The sequence below is a fragment of the Sardina pilchardus genome, chromosome 6 (assembly GCF_963854185.1).
Source record: "Sardina pilchardus chromosome 6, fSarPil1.1, whole genome shotgun sequence".
NCBI classification, from domain to species: Eukaryota; Metazoa; Chordata; class Actinopteri; order Clupeiformes; family Clupeidae; genus Sardina; species Sardina pilchardus.
Genome location: NC_084999.1, coordinates 30,460,417 through 30,477,434, shown reverse-complemented (window position 1 = coordinate 30,477,434; position 17,018 = coordinate 30,460,417). Strand labels below are relative to the sequence as shown.

Sequence of the window (17,018 nt, the reverse complement as noted above, 5' to 3'; positions counted from 1 at the left end):
AATGAAAGACGGTTGCCTTGTAAATTAACTCGTAAATCCCAGGCTTCTTATTTACTCTCACTGTGATGGTGACACCATAAACGCAGCTTTGCGTATGGCCACTGACGCCAACGATGCCCAACACCTTCGAAACCAACCACCTAACTTTATTATGGCCAGAAATTAATGAGATGTATGAGCGAAAGTCTAAATAGGTTACAGGCTTCCGTAACTCTTGAAAACTATGAGGCTTGGCCATATTAAATGTAACTTACGTTATGTGGAAGGCGTTACATTGGTGACAGAAGCATGCTCACTAACATTTGCATTGGCGTGATCGTAGGCAGGCTAAAAATTGTTAAGGTGGCGCGATAGTCATTAAAAAAAAAATGGCAAGATTCACAGTGATATGTCAATGAATAATAATTAATTCTAAAATTAGATCAAATTGGCATTTTTATTCAATTCGTTTCGGTTCTCGGGAAGGTTTTTGCGCTATTTGCGCTCTACAGCCACCGTTAGCCCATATGAATTCCTTCAATGTTCCTAAGACACTCCTCAGTTAATTGGTTGGCATTATTGTTTATGGCTCGGTCCGAACCACATATATTAGCTTCCCATAATTTACAGAGTAGAGCCAGGACTGTTTAGCCGACGAACTTGAGCGTACTTACGCAAACGATGAACGGACAAGAACACCGTAATGAGGAGCAATTAATTTCAGTTTGAGGTTAGAATATGAAGAGAGAACACAATGGATATTCATAGGGCAGTTACCTTTACCAGTGTTCAGCAGCGACCACTTGTAAAGGCGCACTTACTTCGTTAGACTCGCAATTCTTCTATGCTGAATGCACCTTTCCATTATTTCAGGTTACTTACCATAAATAGTTTGGCAGGTGACTTATTTTCAGACTGAAGATTTTCAAACACGAGTGAAAGGCAAAGCAACTGAAGCTAACGAAGTTATTTCAAATGGATGAAAAGAATAAAACGATCATTTCTAAACGTAGGAATGGCTGTTTGAAATTGGCATAGTAGCCTATGGTCAGAGGCCAAAGATCTTTCCATTACCAACGCAGAAGTTCCGCAATTTAAACTTTTAAATATTTTTCTTTCAATTATATCCATATGTATTATACCTTACCTATTCCTTGGATTTTGAATTGGATTTTCAGAGAAGTGAATTGTTTACTGTATCTAAAACTATTAGGCTACTGTTAATAAAAGAAATTATAGCTTCAGCGAAAGTTCTACTAGGGAGACTCGTAGTGTATCTTTCTTACTCCACCCATTCATTCACGTAACGAATCATAGCCATGTTTACATTTTCGGGGAACACCCCCAATCTACGATTCATTCAATCAGTGCTAGCCTATAGGAATTCAGCGGGTGTTTTAAAACTGTTCTTTCTAACACTTCTCTCTGCTACTCAGTACGCCGTCTTCGTCGTTCAAAGCTCAGTCGTCAACGTTTGCTTACTTCCTTCTTACGTAGGCCTAATTTAAAGACAATTGTCTTACCATGTCTGCTGGTTCGTCTCCCCTGCTAACCATCCGGTCGTCCTAGCACGTCACTCCAGCGCCTCGTAGCCTACGAGGTAGTCCCCGGCCTCTCCCGCATCGCCTCAACCCATTCTGGACGCGGTTCTCTCTCTTACTGCGTCGATCACAGCAATCGACTCCAGGATTCAGGCGCTGGGATGACAGCGCCAAGCTCTACTGTCCTCCTCGCCGTCTGCAGCACCGCCGGCCCCCGCCACCATCCAGTGGCTCGTCCCCCTCCAAGCACCAAACACCAGCACGGATTTTTCTGTGGCTAACCCAACTACAGCTTTAGCTGGCACTCAAGTCTCGCCGGCTTCTCTGGCATCAGCTCTCCCTGCTCCTACTCGGCAGGAGCTTCGTTGCTCCCTCCACTGTCTCCATCCCTACACAACTCAGGCCAATCATTCTCCAAGGTAAAGACATCTTGCTTCCTTGCTGTTGCCATCTCCCGCAATCGATCGTCGACTGTAGATTGCGATGTCGTTCAGTCTTTTAAAATATTCTGATCCGATTGCTTGGTCCGTATCGCGACGTCATCTGCAGCGCGTAGGCTATCCTGATCGCAGAATAGAACTGGATTCATAGGCTACCTACATCATGGCCGGAGGTAGCCTACAATTTCCTACCCGTATCACAATGCATTCTCTGCGAAGTCCGCTTCTTATATTTCGCTTTATAATTACGCCTGGACTGGACACCTTTCACCCTTGCCGTGTAAACTCACTCGGCGTGGCTACAAGGAAATAGGCTATACTCTGGCAAGAAAAGGCTGATTTTCGTCATGTCTTCACCTCACTCCGAAATCCGGTCCACGAAATGATTCCTCTCGAGCCTTCTCTCCACTAGGCCTATGTCTCCCGGATAATGCTATTCACCTCATTAAAATCGCTGGTCAAGGCGCTCTTCTCGCTAAAGCCGTCATTATTCTACCGACGCTTCAAGCAGGCTATGCCAATTCACCCCGCCGACTGGCCTCTGCGTAAAATGGCAGTCGAAATTCTACTTCGCTGTAGGCTAAGGCTTTCTTCGCGTGCAGGAGTAGCCTAGGCCTATAGTCCTCACATTTTCATTGCTTTCAGAAGCGCTGTGCTGGCTTTTGTTCATTGTCTGTCAATTACCGTTCGTTCTGCACCTCCTGGACTATTTATTTTAATTAACTTCCCAGCTGAGTCCAGTTCAGTTCTGGACGTCATTCGCAACGTTTCCAGCTAGGGGTCCTCCTTTCTGCCGAAAAGACCCGTCACCTCTCGAATTTTGGGTTAATCCTTGACTCTGTTAAAGCAACACTAATTCACTTTTCTGTCGCACACTCGCTATTGTTTATCCAGCAAATAACAGAAGGTAGAATATGTTGCATGCTTTTATGAAGTAAGATGTTTCGCGACATCGAAGTCAAATTGTAGTTTCCGATGTCTCATTTAATCGAACTACAGATACGCTACCCACCTTGTTAAGTTAGGCTACTTCATTATAGCCGACAGAGGGCCGCGAAGTGAAAGCTGAAGTGCCGTTCACCCTGTACGTTGTTATATTGTTCTGTCGAATAGAATAGATATAGCCTACTTTATGTCCCCATGGGGAAATCGTCTTGGGCTCATCAAAGCAACCCAGTACATATAACATGGACATGACAGACAACACATTACATAACATTACACAAATAGAAACACTGAGACATTGACACACAGGCTACTGACAGCATAAGAGAGCCCATCGACAGCATGTGAACTGCCCATGGAGCTCCAGTAACACCTACTCAGTTCATGGGTAAAAAAGGATGGACGTTAAAACAAAGGCATAAGAATGGCATGTGGTGCAGCCTAAATATAGGCCTATGTCTATTTAAGTCGTTTATTAAGTATATTGATGGAGATTGGGACAAATTAATTTTTAAATCCGTTTTGTCTGCAATGGTGAACCCACCATACAGTGCACAGCTCACGGTCCAGGTTGCCCTGGACGCCGGTTGCCCGGCTCATCGCATCGGTCTAGGTTGCCCTAGACGCTGGTTGCCCAGCTCATGGTCCAGGTTGCCCTGGACGCCGGTTGCCCGGCTCATCACACTGGTCTAGGTTGCCCTAGACGCTGGTTGCCCAGCTTATGGTCCAGGACATCAGGATGCTGGGCATCGTATTGTGAAAAAAGGACTTGAGAGGGTCAGCATACCTTGCTCGAAGACTGACTGGGTGTTTTTGTGTTGTTTCTGGCCAATAATTTTCATCGCTGTATGGACTAAATGATTTATTTTTGTTTTAAAGTCACAGGGAGGTTTCAAATCAAGCCGTCATGCCATATCTGATTACGCTCTCCAAGGTAGCCTGGTAAAACATGAGCATGATAAACCACCGAAATGATTTTGGAAACACTTATAAGGTAGCCTACGAAAACTCCTCGTTGCTTTCAGTCAAAAATTGACCAGAATCCGCGAAGTGTCCGACTCTTCCCTCTCAGTCGGTGACCAAGAGAGAACTCCTCTCTCTCCTGGGCCACCTGAATTTAGCGATGCGCATCATCCAGCAAGGCGCCCCTTTACATCTCGCCTGTTAGACCCGGCCCACTCCGTGGAAAATCCATCCGACTCCGTTGTTCTCAATTCGGGCTGTCGGTCGGATCTCGGCTTCTGGTCCAAGTTGCTGAAGCTTGGAACAGCATTTCTTTTTATAACGATCACACCGACTCGTCAGTCTCTCTCAAGCTGTTCACGGATGCCGCTCCATCTCTCGTCTTTGGGGGGCCTTACAATGATTCGTGGTTCGCAGATAAAATGATCTGATGAATGTCTCGCATTTTCCTCTGATGCTGCTTCATCCGCTCTTATCGAATCGTAGCCTATACGCTTATTATTCTGCCTGGTCCTGGTTCGTTATGTTTTCTCAGCACCACCACACGCTGCCCTTCCCGTTCTCATTTCCACTGTCTGCGCATTTCTCGTGTATCGTTGGATCATCGTGGCCTCAAACTTGTTCCATTCGGAAAACACTCGCAGGCATTCAATTCAACGCCAGACTCCACGACCCTGGCTTCCCTAGTCTATTTTCAAATCCTCAAATTCGTCTTCTCCTCAGAGGCATCTCAAATTCCTCCCCGCGTTCAACTGACTCTCGCCTTCCTATTACGGCAGATATTGCACCGCTTAGTGACAGCGCTTAAACACGGCTACCACTCGCCTTACGTGGCTGCAACTAGAGGCCGTTTTTCTGATGGCTTCATGGCGCCATTCAGTGCGGCGAATTCACTACGAATTCAGTCATTCGACCCCTCACGCATCTCCGTCTTTCTGATATATCCTCTTCCCCACTCACTTCACCTTATTCCTTAAATATCCAAAACTTGATTCCTCGAGTCAGGTTCCACCTTTCAATTGCTAAAATAAATAATGTTTTGCCCGTTTATCTCCATGGTCAATTATCTAAACTACAACCGCACGTCTCTCCTGCTTTACCTCTGTTATCACATCAGATGTTTCAGCAATGTCACTTTCCTGGTTCAGCACCCAGCCAATGTTCTGCGTAACCTATATGCAATCTCTCACCAAAGAAGTTCACCACTCTTTCCTGCCGCATCGGCGCAGCCACGACCGCAGCCCAAAAGGGGCTTTCATCTTCATCCATCAAAACTCTGGGAAGATGGTCCTCTGATGCTTATTCCGCCTACATCAGACTAACCCCATATGACGTTTTCAATGCTCAGAAGTCACTGTCCACAATAACTAAGGTACCATTCAATTTACTATTCATAATCTGGTGGCGGTGGTTATATTCAGGCTTTGCCTTACACATTTACTGATCAGTTAAAAGGGCGCAGCATGCCAGTAGCTATTGTGGTATCTTAAACTTAGCCCAGTTGACCAGCTCATGATTCAGGTTGCCCTGATTACCGGTTGCCCGGTCCGTGACATTGTCTAGGTTGCCCTAGACGCTGGTTGCCCAGCTCATTATCCAGGTTGCCCTGGATGCCGGTTGCCCGGTCCGTCACGAAGGTCTAGGTGGCCCTAGACGCTGGTTGCCCAGCTCATGATTCAGGTTGCCCTGATTACCGGTTGCCCGGTCCGTGACATTGTCTAGGTTGCCCTAGACGCTGGTTGCCCAGCTCATTATCCAGGTTGCCCTGGATGCCGGTTGCCCGGTCCGTCACGAAGGTCTAGGTGGCCCTAGACGCTGGTTGCCCAGCTCATGATTCAGGTTGCCCTGATTACCGGTTGCCCGGTCCGTGACATTGTCTAGGTTGCTCTAGACGCTGGTTGCCCAGCTCATTATCCAGGTTGCCCTGGATGCCGGTTGCCCGGTCCGTCACGAAGGTCTAGGTGGCCCTAGACGCTGGTTGCCCAGCTCATGATTCAGGTTGCCCTGATTACCGGTTGCCCGGTCCGTGACATTGTCTAGGTTGCCCTAGACGCTGGTTGCCCAGCTCATTATCCAGGTTGCCCTGGATGCCGGTTGCCCGGTCCGTCACGAAGGTCTAGGTGGCCCTAGACGCTGGTTGCCCAGCTCATGATCCAGGTTGCCCTGGTCGCCGGTTGCCCGGCTCATCACACTGGTCTAGGTTGCCCTAGACGCTGGTTGCCCAGCTCACAGTCCAGGTTGCCCTGGTCGCCGGTTGCCCGGCTCATCACACTGGTCTAGGTTGCCCTAGACGCTGGTTGCCCAGCTCACAGTCCAGGTTGCCCTGGTCGCCGGTTGCCCGGCTCATCACACTGGTCTAGGTTGCCCTAGACGCTGGTTGCCCAGCTCACAGTCCAGGTTGCCCTGGTCGCCGGTTGCCCGGCTCATCGCTTGGTCTAGGTTGCCCTAGACGCTGGTTGCCCAGCTCACAGTCCAGGTTGCCCTGGACGCTGGTCGCCTGGCTTGTTTTCACCCCACAATAGCGAAAACATGTAAAGTGTCCCTTAACAATTCCCCTTTAGTTCTCTATCTACACTCTAACGGCTAGGCACATCCTCATCATCCCTGCCCACGCACGTAATCAAATGTAATGTCGTACGTTATTAATCTTTATTCTTCTCTCAGATTTAGGTTACTGAGTTACTGCCCTGGCGGGCATCTTTCATTCTTTGGGGGTAGGCTCTTCGCCCCTGCTTCTTCGTCGAGCAGGATCTGAGTTCCGTTCATCCCTGGACGGATTCGAGACGGGGGCCTGCGCCAAAGATTGATGCTTATCCCGAACTCTTTCTATACTTGTATTCTAGCTACTCCTTATCAAATTAAATTGTTATCTGCTTCTATTCTGTCTACTGAGTCTTTCTGGTAGAAATGATAGCTTCAGCGAAAGTTCTACTAGGGAGACTCGTAGTGTATCTTTCTTACTCCACCCATTCATTCACGTAACGAATCATAGCCATGTTTACATTTTCGGGGAACACCCCCAATCTACGATTCATTCAATCAGTGCTAGCCTATAGGAATTCAGCGGGTGTTTTAAAACTGTTCTTTCTAACACTTCTCTCTGCTACTCAGTACGCCGTCTTCGTCGTTCCCTCCACCACCCCTCCAGCCACCAGGCCAGCAGTCTTCATCTTGTCGGCCGCAGCATGCTATCTGCACCTTCTCCCTCACAACCACCGCCGCCAGTTGGTCCCTGTCTCGACATCGGGGGGTAGGCTCTTCGCCCCTGCTTCTTCGTCGAGCAGGATCTGAGTTCCGTTCATCCCTGGACGGATTCGAGACGGGGGCCTGCGCCAAAGATTGATGCTTATCCCGAACTCTTTCTATACTTGTATTCTAGCTACTCCTTATCAAATTAAATTGTTATCTGCTTCTATTCTGTCTACTGAGTCTTTCTGGTAGAACTACACTACACACAACAGATTGGTCGAGTGAAGCCCATATGGCAATGATTCTTTTTTTCTTTTCTTTTTTTTTAAACGTCATAGATGAACAAATAAATTACGTTGAGTGACGTCATTAACGTCAGTGACGTTCGTGTGGATTAAATCGTGGTGACATCACAGCGATTTCCTATTTCAGTTAATGTGAGTACACTCTTCCTCTACAAGGGAAATGCAAATTTGATGGACATTTTCCCTTCATATGTGTAAACAAGTTACTGAAAACGTCCTAACACACGATAGATGCGATACAAAAAGTGTTTTATCAGGGATTTACAGTGTAATTCAACAAAGGAGAGAGGTGTTACAGATAATAGGCCTATGGCTTAAAAGGGAACACTTTTTCATTATTTTTTTTATTATCAATGCCTGCTAAAAAATAATGGAGAAAACACTGAATGATCAATCAAATGCTACACTACGTGACTGATTCCAAACAACAGATGGGTATGTTTCGGGCTACTGCGGATAACATCGATGATTACACTGGAATTGTATCGGACTACATTTGTAAGTGCATTGATGACGTTGTACCGCGAGTGACTGTACAAACTTTTCCTAATCAAAATCCATGGGTGAATGGAGAGGTCTCTTCAGCACTCAAGGCCCGGACAGTAGCCTACCAGTCTGGTAACCCTAGTGAGTACAAAATAGCCCGTTATGAATTAAGAAAACCCATTAAATTGGCCAAGAGACAGTACAGAGAAAAAGTGGAGTCATATTACACAGGATCCAATACCAGGGATATGTGGAGTGGGCTAAGGACCATCACTGACTACAAAGGAAAGAGGCACAGAGCAGATGCGACCTCAGTTTGTCTTGCAGAGGAGCTGAACTCTTTCTATGCCAGGTTTGAGACACCCACCAGGTCAGAGGTACTGTTAGAGCAAGACTGCTGCCCTTTTCAGGTATCTGTGACAGATGTGTGTAAATCTTCAGAAGAGTGAATGCACATAAAGCTCCAGGACCAGACAAAATCCCAGGGCGTGTTCTTAAGGCCTGTGCTTCTGAACTGGCAGAGGTACTCACAGACATCTTCAACCTCTCACTGCTACAGTCTGTAGTCCCCACATGCGTTAAGAGGGCTACCATCATCCCAGTCCCTAAGAAATCATCAGTGAGCTGTTTAAATGACTACCGCCCTGTCGCTCTGACCTCTGTTGTGATGAAGTGCTTTGAGAGGTTAGTCAAAGACCACATCACATCCTGTCTATCTACTGCATTAGACCCACTTCAGTTTGCTTATAGGTCTAACAGGTCTACAGATGATGCTGTAGCTTTGGCCTTGAATACTGCTCTCTCTCACTTGGATCAGAACAACACGTATGTGCGGATGCTCTTTATCGACTTCAGCTCCGCCTTCAACACCATAATACCATAGGCTCATCATGAAACTGCAAGACCTGAACATCAGTCCCTCCATGTACAGCTGGATACTAAATTTCCTAACAGGCAGGCCACAGGCAGTACGGCTAGGTAACATCACCTCCTCCAGTCTAACACTCAGCACTGGTGCTCCAAAGGGTTGTGTGTTAAGCCCTCTGTTGTACTCACTGTACATATATGACTGTGCAGCCACTGACAGCTCCACACCATCATTAAGTTTGCTGATGACACCACCATAATCGGCTGCATCAAGAATGGTGACGAGTCTGCCTACAGAGCAGAGGTGGCAGCAATGACATCTTGGTGTCAGGATAACAGTCTGCTGCTCAATGTAACAAAGACCAAGGAGCTGATAGTGGATTACAGGCGGCTGCAGGGAGAAGAACACACACCCATTCACATCAGGAGTGCAGCAGTGGAGAGAGTCAAAAGCTTCAGATTCCTGGGCATTAACATCAGTGAGGATCTGAGCTGGACACACCATATTGGTGTGATCACAAAGACAGCAAGACAGCGGCTCTTCTTTCTGCGATGTCTGCGGAAATTTGGCATGGACCACACAATATTGACCAACTTTTACCGCTGTACAATAGAGAGTATTCTGACTGGTGGCATAACAGCATGGTATGGTAACAGCACTGCCCAGGATCGAAAAGTGCTACAAAGAGTTGTCAGATCAGCACAGCGTATTACAAGGACTGAGTTACCATCCATCCAGGACATCTACAGTCAGCGATGCAGAAGAAAGGCCAAGCGTATAGTTTCTGACCCCAGTCATCCCAGCCACCATCTCTTCACCCTCCTGCCTTCAACATTTTATTTTCAAGTGTCTTTTTTGTCTTTTCTAAAAGATAAAAGAAAACAGATAACAGAGAAAACTAGAAAAGCACTCAGAGAGCGCAGACCTCCGCCTGTGTTGTTCTTCCTAGGTTGTCATACATTTGAACCTAAACTATTCCGATCGCCACCACGTGGCCATATCATGCCATTAAACCAGTAAGCAAAACACATTAACGGCCCCGGAATCCCGACGATGTTACGGATCACTCCCAATTTAATCGTTTCTTCCTAGGGTCATGTCTGACCTTCCCTGAAAATTTCATCGAAATCCATCCATTACTTTTTGAGTTATCTTGCTAACAGACAGACAGACAAACAAACAAACAAACAGACAGACAGACAAACGCCGGTCCCCGATGAAAACATCACCTCCTTGGAGGAGGTAAAAATAAACGAATGTCTCAGTGCATGTGAAGCCCCTAGAGATAGCAGTCCCACCCACAGCCTTAAGCCCCACCCAAAAATGTCCTGTACAGCCAATGAAAAGGAAGCATATTGCGTCATGGTGACCCTTCCAAACTTGTAGTCCAATAGAAGGATGGGATGGGGGCTTGAAAAGGCACCTGCGCCACCAATTTCAAGTGCAAAGTCAAAGAGAAAAAATGAGACCACGATCCTGTGCCCTCCAAACAGACAGACACAAACACACACACATACACTCTCTTTGACTCTCTCTCTCTCTCTCTCTCTCTCTCTCTCTCTCTCTCTCTCTCTCTCTCTCTCTCTCTCTCTCACACACACACACAAATAATACACAACTCGCTCTAACTGTATTTCCCTCAGTGTATGAACTGAACATTTGTGCAAAGTGTAGGTGGGTGTTCTTGATCTGTCAGTTGTCATGGAATGCACTTCCTGCTAGAAGCATTCTATTTGATGACATTATAATCACCAAGCAACCAAGATGTTTGCATTAGAATGTTAGAGTTTAGAATTTAGAATTTAGAATTTAGAACTTAGAATGTTAGAATGTTGGGCAAAGTAGAATTTGGGCCAAACTTGCCACTTCTTCCATGAACAAGCTGAAGGCAAGTCACTTGTGATTAACCTCTGCGATTTCAAAGCGATTTTCAACTTCAATGGCTTTCTACTCAAGGACATTCAACCCAGCAGGATCCTGGATCGGGACTGAACATCAGCCTCTGTTTCAGAGAAACCTGTCCTGTAGCAACACTGTTGAGGAAAACAGAAACACCGTGCCCCTTTGGATACCTCCATCAAAGCAGCAATATCAATATGTGCGGTCTACACGGTTTTCTGCAAGTAAGGATATAATATTTGCAGTGTTCTTATAGTTAGGCCTAATAAATTGATTATGGTTGATATATTTATTTATATTCATATTTCTGATATGTTGTAGGTAAGTATTGGAGGGAGTCTGGAGACAGGCGTGCTGTGGTCCAGGAGGAGTGGCATGGTATGGCCAAGCTGCCCACCTCAACACCTCAGCACCTCACTCTCGTGGGCAACGGTGTCAAGAGCAGCCGGGTGGCTCCTCCCAGACCTGTGGCAGTGGCTCCAGCGAGGAAGGAGGAGAACCTGACATTCGTTGGGAACTTCACTCATGCTCCGAACATCACCCAGGACCAGCTATTGGCCCTGCTGAATTCCCAAAAGGGCCCTGACTCTGGGAGTGCAGGCATCCGTGGTGTTCCGTCCGCCCAGAAGACACCACTCCATCTCACTCGGCCATGTGGCAGTGAGATCATGAAACATGCCTACCCATCTGCAGGTAAGAAGAAGTCTATGTCCTCTAAATGTGGCTGATCTGAATAACTGACAACTAGAGTAGCTAACATGAATGTGTCTCTTCAGTTGTGCAGGTGTCAGCACGAGAGCAGGAGCTGCTGTCCATCTCTGCTGTTCATCAGCGGGAGACTGGTGGACTGACCCACGTGGGCACAATCAGCTCATCCAGTAGTGCTTTGAGGCAGGAGGCTGCACCCCTTACCTTTGTGGGGAACTTCACCGCCCCTGCCGCAGCACTTCATGGTCAGCAACACATGAAGCCGATGCAAGCCCAGGTGCCAGGCAGTGTCGCCCAGGGAGGATTCATCCCTCTGGGGGTCGGTCCCACTCGGTCCACCCCTGCAGCTCCGGCAGGTCTCCCCACTGGGGCCGGTGGTGAAGTCCCGACCTACTGTAAGAGCACAGTCCACTCCAACCAAGCGGAGCGTGTGAAGATGATGGAGTACCACCGTGACATGGCCTCCTACTACAGAGGGCTCAAGCGTAAGGCTGAGCACGTCCCAGCGAGGGAGGGGTCAGGGTGCCCCAACGAGCTCCAGACAGGAAGTGTCCGTGACAGGACCTTGGACCAGCCTCGGCAGAAGACGTGGTGGGACAACGCCACAGAGGGCGTCGTTCTTCCTGAGGACGCTGTCGAGAAACTTGATGCCATTCCTGGCATCTGGGATTTGGCCATACAGATGGGCTTTCTGACTGTTTGCTAGTCAGATGATTGAACATTTTTTTAGCCCAATATGAATATTGTACATTGAATTGAATTGCTATTTTTGTATTATTATATTTCAAAAATAAAATATTATATTAATTACCATTATAAAACAATGACTCTTCTTTCAGTAACTCAGAGAATAAGAGAATTACTAATAAATAGCCTACATATTTTCTTTTCATCCACTACATTAACTTGCTGCCCTCACATAATGTTAATGTTAATTATTTATAATTAGGCCTAGATATAGCATGTGTACACTTCCATGAGGCTCTTATTTACAAGAACAAATATCATGTAATTGCTCTGCACTCTTCACATCCTGTAATACGTTGAAGTGTCTCACTATTGTGGAGTCACCAGGGTCTGTTTCTTTCATGTTATACAACTGCTGAAGATGCAACCAGCAGATTATGTAATCCTTTAACCACTGAGTGAAATACACAATACTCTTATGACACATTACTTGCTGTCAATACATTCATTATTCCACAGTTCAAGGTAAAAATGAAATGAAATTTCGCACATTCAAGTATGCATTTATCGTGAAGTTAAATTAAGGCACTAGACTGTTCCAGCCAGGGTCCATGCATTAAAAGATCAGTGTAAACTTCAATCAAAGAAAAAAACGTTTTTATATATGTTCCAGTCAGCCATAATCCATAATCGTCGTCGATAGTCGTGTCCATTGTCAGATAGCCGTTAGGGTTCAGGTCTAGAGGGTTTCCAGTCGCTCACTGCTGGGAGAGGGCCGACTCGGACCTTGTGTCCATGCTCAGCTGCTGCTCAACTGCCAAGACAGAGCTGGCCAGGGGCTGCTGGATAATAGGAGCCGCTTCCGCAGACTTCTCACGGCTCTGCTCTCCATCCACCACCACCTGCTGTAGTCCAGTCCAGCTGAGGGACTCACCGAAATCCTCCCCTAAAATGAGACTCTTCGTTAGGAAATTGAAGCCAAGACAAGTAACACCATTATGCTAGGAATTACATTTTACAACTACCAGTCTTTTATCTTCCCAAACATTTGCATCATAATATGGACCAACTAACACAACTAGCTTTCAGTGCACCATGCAATGAATGATTGGATTCTGAGTTTGTGAAGTGTTCAAAATCACCTGGCGTCATGTCTTTGGATGGGCTGGTGTTTCTGTACCATTCGTGCCATTGAGCTCCTGTCATCGAACCAAGACGCTTCAGCTGCAATACACACAGGTTTGGGACATGTCAAATGCAATGTCAAATCTTAAAATCAATTTGTTCAATGACATATTTCACAAGAAAACAATGCACACAGTTTTGGCACAGGTGTCAAATGTCCAATCTCAAAATAGATGTTTCATGAAATAAAGTAAATTGCTCGTACCTCTGCACACATCGCCATAGAGATACGCAAGGCAAGTTCCCTCCTTTCATCCTGGTACTCCATACTACAAAGACGGCACAAATGCAGCTCAATAACATGTTCTGTAATCATAACTGATCAGTTGGTCTCATTAAGTTAAAGCCTCACCTGCTTTGACTGGCTTGACTGGGCAAAGATGAGTCACAGTCCACAGATACATCCACAGAAGGCTGTGTCTAAAAAAAACCCCACAGAGCAACGATGTAGTCTAACAAAATGTCCTGCTCAACCAAATCAACTGTGCTATAGGGAGCTAAAACAGAGAGGAGTCTGTCTTACCTTTGCTGATTCCGCACTTGTGGGTCGGGATTGCTTCTCTCCCAATTCCAAATCACGATCCTTCTCTTCTTGCCGCTTTTTCATGATGTACTCGTATGTGGTAAGCTTCTTCGACACTGTACACATAAAGAAACAAAATGTTAGCCATTTATGCAACACGTCAGCCATTTGTGGCCTTCAGGGCAGTCCCGTCTTTCATTTCTGATTATCATATACACCTGCAAAAATGCCTATTCTTCATACTCACAGAGAAATATATGAAATCCCAGCAGGTGAATCACAACCACCAAGAAAACCAGCGTCAGTAAAAAGGTGAAGCAGCTCACTACCAAGAGTCCAGCGGAGCTGGTGTGCACAGGAGCCAGTGGGAGGAACACCAACCATGTTGAGTTATTCAGACCTGGACAGACAGGTACAGACTGAACAGATAGCACTGTGCCGCATGACATACACGTGTGAAAGTAATCTGAAAGGGAACATCCCTTTTGCATGTAGCCAGCTAACAGTCAGGGCGTTATTGTAACCATGGAGCATTCAAACTAATGCATGTTTGCTCAGAAAGCATTCGACCAGTGCTCTTACCCTGAAACTGAGGGGCGGTGCGGAGTATGGCCGGGTTCAAAGAGTGCTCAATGATGATGAACAAAACCATGAGGAGCAGCAGAAACATTCCAATAGCAGCAGTCACAACGGCCACAAAGAAAAACCTGCAGGTTGGACCATTACAACTAATATAGTTAGATAAAAGAAGACAAATTCTAATCCATACAAATATCCAGCACCACATCCTAGAACAGGTCACAGGACGGTTGCAGGTAGGTAGCACTGTGACATTAAAACCCAGAGCATGCAGTCATTACAAAGAGACTGCTTATGACCACATCTCTCTGGTCTGAAGAGGAACAAAACAGTGGTGCTGAAAGTGCCCTGATGGCAACCAAAGAAACACATTATACTCAAAGCCAAGTTTCCTCTTACCAATAGTTCCTCCTCCCCACACAATTATTCATATACTTGCAGTGGTGGTCAAAGTCTGTAACACATTTGTTGCAAGCCTTGCAGTGTTTAGCTCGAGGTCCCCTGCAGATAGCAAGCAACACAAAGGGGAGAGAAACAGCACAGAAGTAACATGGGGATGAGAATAATTCATGGTCATGCACAATCTTTGTGAAAATAAATCACTTTGAAAGTAGATAGAAAGTAAATAGACATCTGACGAGGACAGTACACTCACACGTCAATATCACAGATTTTACAGTGTAGGTCAAGGATGACATGTGCATGTTGGCTTTTGTCAAAGGTCGGCAAGGTAGAGGCGTAGTTTCTGGCGCGCACAATGGGTTCTGCTGGGTCTATCAACACAGCTGCAATGTGGGTAACCAGGTGAAGAACAAAGAAAAATCCAAGATGCTGTGTAGATTGAAGTCAAGGTAAAATTCACTTGGGAAGAGAGTGATTGGAAAGAGAGGTAAGAAACTAAGTATTCTGTACATCAACACACCTTTTTTTTTAAAAAAAGGGAATCACAGATGAGCTTCTGATTATTGTCTGACATTTGACCTCAAACAGAGAAGAAAACAGGCAAGGCCCAGCACTGCTTACAAAAACCTCTTAGAGTGTAGAGTGCAGTCAGCTCTCCATGAAACACCCATGTGCCCACCAATGCGCTAGTGTGCACACTGACAGCCCTGACGTCAAGAGCCTATCAACCCCCCAGCATGCCACAGCAGGGCTGTGTGTGCGGTGGCCGTCTGGAAAAACGAGGCTCCTGGAGGCACAGCCAGCACAGCTGCCCTGACTCCCTGCCAGCCACGGATCAGACCTCTGCTCTCATCTCAGCCACGGGCCACGGCCAACGCCATCCGCACGCTCCCAACGCCATGGGCCGAGAGCGCAACATGAAACATTCCTGTTAAGATGTCAGGATGATCTTTAGGGACTGCGAGCAGACAAGCCAGCACTTTGATAGCTTGGTGCAGCCAGCATCACCAGCCTTCGTGTTGAAATGCCAAATCCAATCAAAATGGAGATGCTTAGAAACTACAAGTGAGTGTTGAAATGTACAGAAAACTGACCAGTGTTGGTGATTGACAGTGGTGAAGGATTAGACCACATACACAGTTATATTTCTGCAAGACACGCTGTCCTACCCTTTTACATAATGCAATGGTGAAAATAGGAAGATGAACTAATCACACGCACCTGTCCACCCTAAGACATCCTAAGTTGCTTTCAAAGCTCATGCATCTAGGCTACTCACAGTACACAGAAAAGGATACACCATAGGCCAACGAGTCCCATGGGGAGGGCAGCAGTGGGATGTAGATCCCAAATCCGACAACAACCAAGTAAATGTAGGTGAAGTAGGAAACCAGCTGCTGGGGCGAGGGTCGTGCGGACCAGCCGTTGCGGCGCGAGCGCGGTGCAGGGGTCACCGGCTCATTGCAGGTGCTCCCGGTGGCCGGTGAAGTACCCGATTTGGTTCCCCCCCAGTTCGTGTTTCCTTTACGCCACTATACTAAAGTTCTTGCGTTGTGGCTAGGTTACCGTACGTATTCTTAGTACTGAATTGCGTTTTCCGGTTTTCAGCTACGGTAGCCGACTAGAGCTTCTGCAGAAAGACCTATAGGGGAAACACGAACTGGGGGGGGAACCAAATCGGGTGCTTCACCGGCTCGGTCCGCCTCAGGTGCTGATCGCAGCACCTCATATCTGAAGGGAGGGAAATGGTTGAGGTAAGGGTGAGCTGTGAAAGCCAGAGTTAATACATTTGTTCCTCAATGTAGGCTATGTGTCCCTACTTAAGAGTCAGCAGGAGTAGCCTGCAAATGAACACAAATAGGCTAAAAAGCTCAACAGATCTAGTAGGAACATCTAGTAGCCTAGTTTACCAGAAGTATTTTCTTGAAGTTCGAGAGAATCACGTGACATAGCCTATGCCTTGAGATGGCGTTCTATCGTGCAGAATGAAAGACGGTTGCCTTGTAAATTAACTCGTAAATCCCAGGCTTCTTATTTACTCTCACTGTGATGGTGACACCATAAACGCAGCTTTGCGTATGGCCACTGACGCCAACGATGCCCAACACCTTCGAAACCAACCACCTAACTTTATTATGGCCAGAAATTAATAAGATGTATGAGCGAAAGTCTAAATAGGTTACAGGCTTCCGTAACTCTTGAAAACTATGAGGCTTGGCCATATTAAATGTAACTTACGTTATGTGGAAGGCGTTACATTGGTGACAGAAGCATGCTCACTAACATTTGCATTGGCGTGATCGTAGGCAGGCTAAAAAT

The 17,018-nt window shown here is 46.5% G+C and overlaps 1 protein-coding gene across 1 annotated transcript; it reads right to left on the bottom strand.

Moving 5' to 3' along the window:
- Positions 1–12,693: 12,693 nt before the first annotated feature.
- LOC134083451 (palmitoyltransferase ZDHHC11-like) lies at positions 12,694–16,428 on the bottom strand. The gene is made up of 11 exons (XM_062539776.1): positions 16,390–16,428; positions 15,998–16,231; positions 14,953–15,128; positions 14,697–14,798; positions 14,301–14,425; positions 13,966–14,184; positions 13,719–13,834; positions 13,548–13,615; positions 13,401–13,464; positions 13,153–13,234; positions 12,694–12,956 (listed from the first exon to the last, which is right to left on the bottom strand). Exons 1-11 carry the CDS (start codon positions 16,426–16,428, stop codon positions 12,769–12,771), a joined length of 1,413 nt encoding a protein of 470 aa, XP_062395760.1. The 3' UTR covers positions 12,694–12,768.
- Positions 16,429–17,018: the final 590 nt, after the last annotated feature.

What these genes read in the sequence shown, in the direction of transcription:
- LOC134083451 (XM_062539776.1), bottom strand. Translation starts at nt 16,428, where the DNA reads ATGAGGTGCTGCGATCAGCACCTGAGGCGGACCGAGCCG. An exon ending in GGGACTCGTTGGCCTATGGT is followed by an intron (nt 15,129 to 15,997) that starts GTATCCTTTTCT and finishes CAATCTACACAG; the next exon opens with CATCTTGGATTTTTCTTTGT. An exon ending in CAAGTGCGGAATCAGCAAAG is followed by an intron (nt 13,616 to 13,718) that starts GTAAGACAGACT and finishes GGTTTTTTTTAG; the next exon opens with ACACAGCCTTCTGTGGATGT.